Source organism: Paramormyrops kingsleyae, chromosome 8 (genome assembly GCF_048594095.1).
Source record: "Paramormyrops kingsleyae isolate MSU_618 chromosome 8, PKINGS_0.4, whole genome shotgun sequence".
Taxonomy (NCBI): domain Eukaryota; kingdom Metazoa; phylum Chordata; class Actinopteri; order Osteoglossiformes; family Mormyridae; genus Paramormyrops; species Paramormyrops kingsleyae.
In genome coordinates, this window is record NC_132804.1 from 7742501 (window position 1) to 7752238 (window position 9738).

General features: G+C 44.1%; 2 protein-coding genes across 2 annotated transcripts in view; one reads left to right on the plus strand and one right to left on the minus strand.

Moving 5' to 3' along the window:
- LOC111858917 (ADP-ribosylation factor-like protein 8A) overlaps positions 1 to 2091 on the plus strand; it is a 10919-nt gene extending 8828 nt beyond the window's left edge. The window contains exon 7 of the mRNA XM_023841124.2: positions 1 to 2091. This exon is cut by the window's left edge and continues 204 nt beyond it. The gene's annotated coding sequence lies outside the window, so the exon portion shown is untranslated.
- Positions 2092 to 5239: 3148 nt separating this feature from the next.
- LOC111858893 (G-protein coupled receptor 37-like 1) lies at positions 5240 to 9514 on the minus strand. The gene is made up of 2 exons (XM_023841073.2): positions 8356 to 9514; positions 5240 to 7500 (listed from the first exon to the last, which is right to left on the minus strand). The coding sequence occupies exons 1-2, from the start codon at positions 9094 to 9096 to the stop codon at positions 6637 to 6639; spliced, it is 1605 nt and encodes a 534-aa protein (XP_023696841.2). The 5' UTR covers positions 9097 to 9514; the 3' UTR covers positions 5240 to 6636.
- Positions 9515 to 9738: the final 224 nt, after the last annotated feature.

Below are 9738 nucleotides of genomic sequence, written 5' to 3' on the forward strand. Positions count from 1 at the left end.
TGGTTCCATTTCTGTAAAGATGGGACAAAAAACATTGTTTGCACTTTTTTTTTTTTTTTTTAAATTCTATCTGATTGTCTTAATGGATTTTACTTGGGTACATTGACGCTTGTTGCATAACTTCTGGATGTCGCTCTTTTCTAGCATTAATTGATTGGCCAGAAGCAAAGGAGATGTTTGAGTTCAACAGTAAGACCTTTCTGTTCCTCTGTCATCCAGTGCATTTAAATGTAGAAACCTTACTGAGGTCATCAACATTACAGTCTCAGATTTTGTTGAAGTTAGCCGGTCGCTGTGGGAATGGTTAACCAGATCACGTCATTGCCCTGAGCAGTCTGAGAGCTTTGAGGAGCTGAGCTTGTCATCCTGGGCCTGGCTTCTGTACCTCAGCTTTAACATTGCGAAACCAGGGCTCTTTGTTGCAGGGAGAAATCTTTCTTGTATGATGACTGGTTTAAAATAAGTGCTTTGGAAAGCTTAGGCGCTGAGACACTAAATGTCTTAAAATCTAGTGCAATATTTAACATTAATTTCCACATCCTGTGAATGGCGGGCAGTAAGGGGTAAATATATTTAGCACGTGGTTGCACATTTGGTATAAGGTTTCCATAGGAATGCTAGACTGACATCATCTTTTGACTATGCAACAAGTTTTTCAGTTTGTTTTAATTTCTAAACATGCAGGACTAAACTGTTTGAGTTTTAAACGATTAACACTTGCCTGTCATTACTAAGCCATGCCGGATCTCAACAAACCTGATCAATACTGATATCTTTATTTCACTGATACTTTTATTTATATATATAAGACCAGCCATTTTCCTAAAACTTGGCTCTCAAAGGAACACTTAAGGGTCTCGTTTTATGGTTTTTGTCACTGTGTTCTTAGAATATTGTTCTTTTATAGAGCTTTTTATTGTTTCCAAATTATTAAAGATAATGTCTAATGGAATGACAAAAAATATAATAAACATTGTTGCACGTGGGCAGGTACAAGAGAACCTTGCCAGTGGAGGTTTGCTGCGAGCAGGAAGTACATCAAATAAATTAGTCTAGTTATGAAAGTATTAGAGGAAAAACTGATGAGAAATGTCACTATTCCACTACACATTCGGATGCATTTTAACCATATAACACTTGGGTGGGAAGAGGGTTCATGTCATATTGGGGTCTGAGTAGTCATTGCTGGGGTCATAAGGTTACATATCAAATGTGTTTCATAATAGTGGTTTTCCCAATAAAGTTTGGTTATCCTGTAATTTCAGTGCAATCACGCAGAGTAATAAAATAATATAAATGTGTCAGTTTGCCTGTTTCATCTCATTAATGCCATTGTTAATTTTGTTTTTAGTTCACATTTGTAATTTATGTAATGTCAAACTTTTGTTTACAATTTGTGGACGTTCCCTTGGCCGTGACTTTCGAGCTTAAGGTATTAAGCGGTATGGATTGTCAGGCGATGTAAAGGATGGATGCTGTGATTGGCTGCATCAGAGTGCCAGGGACTGTGCAAATCCTTGTAAGAGAGAAGCTACTGCTTGTCTCTGTAAAATCCTAGAGCTGAAACATTTATTCATATACATATATAATATAATGTATGAAACACTGCGGTGGTTATTGTTGCTCTCAGAACAGTCTTGGACCGCTCCTAGCGATGAGTAACTTGGCTGACCGGTACCTGTCTGAATTCACAAGATAGACTTTGACATCGACATTGCATGATTTCTGTTAAATGCCAAGCTTACTTGCCAATGTCCCTTTCAGTGTGTTGACCTCTTTGGCTCTGTCAACTTCATCTGCTGCAGTGTAACCTTCAGGAGAAAGGAACTTTACCGATATCAGGATGAATATCACGTAGTTGTCCGTAACCTGAGTTAGTTTAAAAACGTTTTCTGTTTTGTGAAGTAATTAATCCTTGTGCTTACATCAGTTGTGTTGCGTTTTATTAATTTTTTTTTAGTCATTTGCACGGTACTACTTACATCAAGTGTCTGTCATATTTAATATTGGTACTGAATAGCGACATGTTATTGCAAAAAATGTTAAATGTTTTGATTATTTTTTTTAATAAATTCATAATTGTGCTTATGAGATCTTGTATATAGCTACTTAAAACCAAATGGGCTGTTTCTGATATGGCGTCATCTTGCTTGTGGAGGTGAGGTTGAAGAATGTCTTTTGATGTGTTATGGCCATTGAAAGGATGTTTGCACCTGATGTGCAAATACACTGTATCCTTAGATATTTAGATCAGTAGTTTAAAAGGGGGTTGAATTGCCTGAGTAAAGCGAATTTCTGGGCTTGGAATGTGCTTCCATTGAACAGCCATTCTGACTGGCTTTGGAATGTGCTTTTTAATAGTTTGTGATTGGTGTTTGGAATTCACTTTTACTTTTCAGTTCTCTGTCGGTGAGAATTTTGTTCTCTTATGCCACAAATGGTCGAGCTCCTGAGAAGGATGTCAACGTGTTTTCTTGTTTTCTTCTAAATAAAAGGCAGCTATCGCTATTATGTTCCCACAATGCACTCAAACTGGAAGATGAAATGTCAATATCAATTGCTTGGAACATGGAATTTCATTGGGAGGCTATTGTTGACTTAATTCTGCACACTGTCATGTGGGGGAGATTTGACAGCGAGGTGAGGGTAGAACAGCATGTATGCTTGTTTGCAGTAGGATTCTAGATGAAGTTGACATTCACCAAGAGAGAATGAACTGGTGTGATGCTCTAAATCAGTCATTTATTTATTTATATATTTTTGACCAGAGTGGTTGACCAGAGGATAGTCTAACACGGGACTTGGTTTGTGGGCTACCTGTCTTTCCTTTCTTTTCTGCCTCTCTGTGTTCTTTCCGTCCGTTCATCCCACATAAATACTTCTGTCAAGCACCCCAAGAGGAAGCTGTGAAAGGAGCATGGTCCAAAATAACGAGGAGAAAGGTCTCCATGCTCCATGTGGGGTTGGACAGCTGGATGTTCATGTTCATGGTTGTCTTCAGAGGCTCCACCCCCTGAACTGCTGTCATGGAGATCATCGACCAAGAAGTATTACGCCATTCATTCTTACGTTACATGACAGTTCTTCAGAACGGTGTTTCTTAAATATGTATAAAATGTATTAACATGGCTGCCCCCTTTTAAAGTTTGTTTTGCATTAAAATGAACTTTTTAAAATGACCAATATATTCCAATATAACCAGAGAACTTTGTGTTTATGTTCTAAAACTTAAAAAAAATTAAAGTTTATTTTATCTCTCTTTATATTACATTGTTCTGCCAGTGATAACTGTATTGTTGCTATTGTTATCTTGAAATAATTTACAATAATAAATAAACAGTTTCCCACAAAGGAAAAACTGGCTGGTCTTTTTTCTTCTTTTTTTTCTAATACAGTAAAATCCCGTTATAGTGGATTCGCATATAACGGAATATCGTCTATAACGGACAAACAATTAATTTGGTCCCCAGGGCCGCTTTTAGCTGTAGTTTTGTTCGGCTATAACGGACATGCCGGCGATATCCAGCGCAGATACGTAGTCGGGATTATTAATAGTCACGCATCTGGTCAGGTGAGGTTGGATTACTACATGTACAATATAATAATCTATACCACAAGTGTGTCTGCTGGGGTGTGGCATGAGTAAATGGTGTCCTGTAGTTGTGTTCTGGGCATACAGCAACTCTGGATATAACGGACTTTGGATATAACAGACTGTTTTGCCAAGTCCCTTGAATTCCATTATAATGGGATTTTACTGTATCGGTTTTTGCGTCAATTGGGCAGATGTGGGTTATTTATTGGGCATATATACTAATATGAAGGCGCTTTCAGAGAAAAAGACATGTTGAAAAAGGCAGAATAATTACAAAATATTTATGATTACATAATTACAAATTAATTATAATTGTGGATCAACGAAGCGTTAAGTAATGTGTGTGTTTTCTAACGAAACGTGGCTCTGCTGCGTGATGTACAACAACTTACATTAATGGGATGTTAAATGAGCTAATAAAAGCCAGAGCTTCAGCAAAACAAATCCTGATTTAATCGTAGAGAACAGTCTAATATCGTTTCTCTCAAATAAAGCCGGTGTTCTGACAAAACATCCTACCTCTCGAGACGTGCCATCGAGCCTTTCTGCGCATGTGCAGTTCCACCGTTTTGGGATTAGGGTTAGGTTTTAGGTGTTAGGGACGGGTTAGCGTTAAGGTAAGGATTTTAGGGGTTTTGGGGGGTTAAGGTAAGAGTTAGGGTTAGGACTATCGATTAGCACTACGGTAGGATGTTTTGATAAAGTAGGACGTTTTGTCAGAACTCCGGATTCTCCTCAAAACAACTTCAGTGCAGAATACGTTGATATCAAGACAGGAACGGCCAATTCCTTTTTATCCAGCAGAGGGCAGCGTGTGCGCATGCGGTCGTGAGCAGAATCCGCCGAAGGAAGGGACGGGGAAAATAATGCCTCTTTTTCTGGGTGCTCCTCCTTTTCTCAAAAGAGATCCTGTTGGTTCCGTTGAACGGGATGATCCTTAATTTTAAGATATCCACTTTTGCAATTACTGTTTTTGTTTTAGCCACTAGATTTGTGGATAATAAAGGCTAGGCATTACACAGAATTTCATATAGTATTGCAGGGTGTTTTGACTATGTACAAGCAGTTGAAAAGTAATGGGGAGAGTTAGTTCACATGATAACAGGAGAGAATCTTTAATTACTGCTATAATTATGGACCATGCTGTCCTAGGTGATGGGTGTTGTTATGGCAACCAAAACACATAGTGACATCTGCTCTCCAGAAAGCAGGCCAGTCTGTTAGGCACAAGGGCGGTCCCGCGAAGTATGAAGCTGATGGATGATGCGTCATGAAGGGGGGGCAGCAGACAAAGGGCTGTATTCCATGAAAACTGTGGGAGGTGGGAGAGTGATGACCCACATGTCCTGGAATGGCCCCACTGGGTGCCTCAATGTAGCCGGTAGCTTGGTAACTTGGCGGGGGGGGGGGGGGGGGTCCCACCCGAACAAAAGTGTCACTTTGGGGTGGAATAAACCTCTCCTGTCTGCGGCCCAGTGAGGTGGGCAGAGAAACATCCTGGGTCATGGGATGGTTCTGCATGAGTAGGATGGTGAGGTTCATAAAATGCGCCCCCCCCCCCCCCCAGCGCCAACCTTCACAAAGGCTCCAGTTGTGCGTGGCGATCATCCCAGAACGATGTGTTCAAACACAAGTAGAACGCAATTGGTGGAAACAGCACAAACCTTTTTTTTTTTTTATTGTATAAAGGGTTTCACAATCATTAAAATGTATGAACTGGAGGAGTCGACTTGCTCTACAGTGTATTGAGACAAAAGCCTCCATTTATACAAATGGTTGGGTCTTTTTACAGATTTTTCACAAAGACATTCAGTCTATTCCTCATACTGAAAACAAAATGCTTATGTGGACGCACATTATTGTAAATGAGAAATACTGTTTCTGGTGCTGAATGTTACCCTATGTATACCAACGTGAAAAGAGGAAGACATTTCTGGATAATTGTCTAATGTGGATGGAGTCTAACAATGCTTCACTTCTATCAAGCAGAAATTTTGGTTTGCCCTGTTAAACGCTGACAGTGTTAAAGCTAATGGTACAGAAATCAGCCAGGACTGGGCCCTGAATGTACTTTCTGGCTTCGCAAGCACTGCAATGTTTGGTGAAACCTCCCCATGTTGGAAGAGCAGAGTTTGAACGCAGGAATGTGTTATTGCTTTACAACGCTGTTGCAGCAATGTGGGGGAAACAGCAGCCTCTTAAATGTCTTTAACGTCACCCAGTGACACTTGAGCCACGCGGGACAAAGAGAACGGACAGTCGATAGCACATGTCTCAATGGGTCCAAGGCAGACAGTTAAGAGTCAGTTTCTGCCCGTCTGTGTGTGCAGTAACAATATTAGGTCAAAGGTCAGTCTATCTCCATCGAGAAATGGTCCAATCTCTGTTCAGACGGATAGAGCCAACATTGAGCCGCAAATCCCTGCTTGCGGTTGGCTGCAGAGCTGACGAGTCAGAAAAGCCGCTTTGAGCGGTATTTTGTACTTCCTGTGGACCAGCAACCTTGAGGCACCATGAAGCTAAAATAATCAGAGCAGGAGTAACTTATCTACTGTAAGCCTAATACCGTTAGTGCTCATGACGAACAGTTAATGATGTTACTTTCACAACGAACAAAATAGCTAAATAACAACTTGCGGAAAGGCAGAAATGTGTTTTTTTTTTCATATGTGGTAAGATGACCTACAGATTAGAGCAGTGTTTTGTTAGCCCGGTCCTCGTGGGCCCCCAGAGAGTTCACGTTTTTGCTGCCTCTCATCAAACTGTCTGACCGGAAGCTGGGAGGGAGCAAAAATGTGGACTGGGGTTTCCCAAGGACCAGTTCAAGAAACACTGAATTTAACCTAAGGTTGTGACCACATTTTTTTTTTTGGGGGGGCGGGCGGGGGCTCAGGATTATTACTCAGAAGGTTAAGATGGAGGGAAAGTGATAATTGAGTGGCCCTGATAAAGAAATAACATACCCATCCACCGGGGGCAGCGTGCAATGGCTGCCTTGTATGAAAGGTGCCTCACGGTACAGTGTGGGTGGGGGTGCTGCTTCAGCATGGGGTCCCAATGGCCATGTCAGACAGACTGCGCATGCTCTTAATGAGGCGGACAGACGGAGGTCCCGAAGCCTGGACCCCGCTGATGGGGGCGCTGGAGGAAGCTGTGGACGGGGTGGAAGGCGTGGAGGGTGTGGTGGGGGTGGAGGAATCGCTGTCAGGCAGGTGGTCCACGCAGCAGCAGCAGCAGCAGTCGGCGAAGGCTCGGCCGAGCGGGCGGCACAAGCACAGCAGGAGGAGGGGGGTGGCTGAAGCCCGGGCAAACAGAAGGAACTGGGCGACCAGGGCCAGCAGCGAGCGAGCGCCAGGGGGCATGCGCTCGGAGCCGTAGGCCAGCGCCGCACTGCAGCCACTGGCGGGCAGCGTGCACGCACCGTACACCAGCGCCAGCACCGTCACCACCGAGTCCAGCCGCCGCCCCCCATGCCACTCGGCGTGCTTGGGGCCCGCGGGTGGGGAGGAGCTGTCGTCGCGGCACGTGACCCGCCGAGTGACCAGCTGGCAGGAGAGTGTGAAGAGTACCGGCAGGCAGAAGTAGCACCCGAAGTGCCACCACATGCGTGCGTCATGATAGGTGAGCGCCAACGAGTAGACTGACTCAGGAAGGCTGGGAGATGGCCTCATGGAGCAAGACTCCTCCAGGACTCTAGGAGGCGCTGGAGTATCCTGGCTCACCTGCCACAGCAACAGCTCGGGCAGCGCCAACACCATGGAGCCCACCCACACCACGGCCAGCTTGGCCAGGATGGATTGGCATGACTCCAACCGCTGGGCCTTGGGCTGCATGCTGGTGGCCGCGTGGAAGCGGTCGATGGCCAAGGCACACAGGCTGAAGGTGGTCACACCCTGGGAAGACACCTGGACAGAGCAGGGGAGTTCTAACGCATCATAAAAAGCCTTAATTAATATATCTTCACTGCTGTTTCATGGAGCCTTTCACCCAAAGTAACTTACAAGGTTACCATCTCAATTCTCTTCTCAAAATAAAGCAACACAACCTCTCTAGGACATGAACTTGCACCGTTCACAGGATACTCTTCTTTGTTACTAAGCACGTTCCTAAGTACTAAGGCCTTCATTTCTTGACAGCAAGGGGTTTTATGTAAACAGATGATGTAGCGAGGTCATGCAGCTGATGTAGTTGCTTAGGAAGCTGAATTTCTTGGGCGGTAACTGTTTTGCATTGTTAACAACAAAATGATGCACAATGATTTATTTGTTTGCATCCTGCCTCTTAAGTTTAATTACCTTTCACAGCGTTGGTATGCTTGTAGAGCGTCCTAAGTATGCAGTTTTATAATAGGAATGCATCGTTTTTGAATCATACGAAGTGCTATTTCATGGGAGCGGTCTAATCCCCCTTCAGAGGCTTAGTGACCTGTACTCCGCTCCCATCGTGGTCGATATCGTTTATCCAAACAGACAATTTGCATTCGCGACTCATTTACATAATAATAGACAAACTGCAACAATAAAGTCAATGCCTGACAGCCTGCGATTTCACAGACAAGTAACTGTGCGTTTTTTTTCCACAAATACACTGACCGAAAGCAGACAAATACTGAATAGTGAGGCATTGTGAAGACAGCACCGCGGCGCTGAGCAGCTGCGTCTTTTCTCTGTGCTGCCCCCTTAAACCGAGTCCAAAAAGTATCAATGAACTTTAATAATAACCTACATTTACATGGAGCATAGGACTACTCAAAAACTCACCTCTAGGTAAGGCACGATCTTGCAGGATACGTCCCCCAACAAGCGTTTCTTGGTTATCTCATTGAAGACCACCACAGGCAAGCAGGAGAAAAGTATCAAAAAATCCCAAAAAGCCAGACCAGCCAGGATGCAGTTCCAGGCGCTCTTCATGTAATAGTTGTGCCACACGATGCACATCACCGCCAAGTTGCCGACGATGCCCACGGCAAAGACGATGAGCGACAGGAACATCAGCCCGTAGGCGCTGTAGGCGCTGTCCGTTACGGGATACAGCGGGTTGTAGATGCGCTGCGTCGCCCTCTTCGTGGCGCTGCGGTTCCCCGAGTCATCCGTCTCAGGAGCGCCGCTTGCCCTTTCCCCGCTGTCGTTATCCAGTGTCCATGGGATGTTTGTGTGCTTGGTAGTTTTTGGTGTAGTAGAATTGTCATATTTGTACCTGTGGCTGAACGGAATCTGTTGGTCAATTGCATGGATGCTCTTCAACTTTGCGCCCCGCGGTACTCTTCTGTGCGTGGGGTCGGATTTAAACAGAGGGGTATCATAATTTCCTAGCTCATCATCCTTATTTCTATACACCCCCATGGTCGAGTCATATTCCCATTTTGATAAAACGGATGTAAGCCAGGTAGGAGTTCTTCCCAAAGACGATCGTTGCTCGTCCTGCGAAATGTTCAGAGAAGCAACACTTGCGGGCTCGGCCGCTTCCACCAGCAACAGCATCAGTGTCCAGAAGTGTTTCATCGCTCACAGTTTTCTCAGGTTTCCTATTCGTCGAGTCTTTCCTTGAGTTTGACCGGGCAGTCGGACCTAATTTCGGGCTGGTTGACGAACGACGCGAAACTGCGCTGTACTCCGCAAATGCTGCCCTGATTAATGAAATTTGCCTGTGGGACAGAGGGGGTACATCAGACCCGGAGAAAGAACCACCCCAAACTCCCAAATCTTCCCAGCCACAGCCCACCCACTGTTTGGTCAGAATATGCGCTTATTTATCTCACATTGCCGTTGCACCCCGTAGATCGAACCGTTACCCAAGTTATAATTATTAATAGTCACATTACGTGCTTTATACATATCACTCTATATCTGTATACAGAGTCTTATCTGAAGTAGGTATGCGTCGGTAACGTGCTGTTGTTCATCATGCTTATTGTTTGACCAATATGTATATCGTTTTAAAAAGGTGTCACGGGAGCGAGGCATGGTGCAGGCGGGGAAAAGGTGACGATCCACTTGAGGGTCAGAGACAAACAAGGGTTTATTAAGACTAACAAAGAACACTGGGGGAAACCAAAAACAGAGAGAAAAAATACAGATTAACTAACTAAAGAACCCATAATTAAACACAACTATAGGGAGCAGGACTAAGTAAACCAAATACAT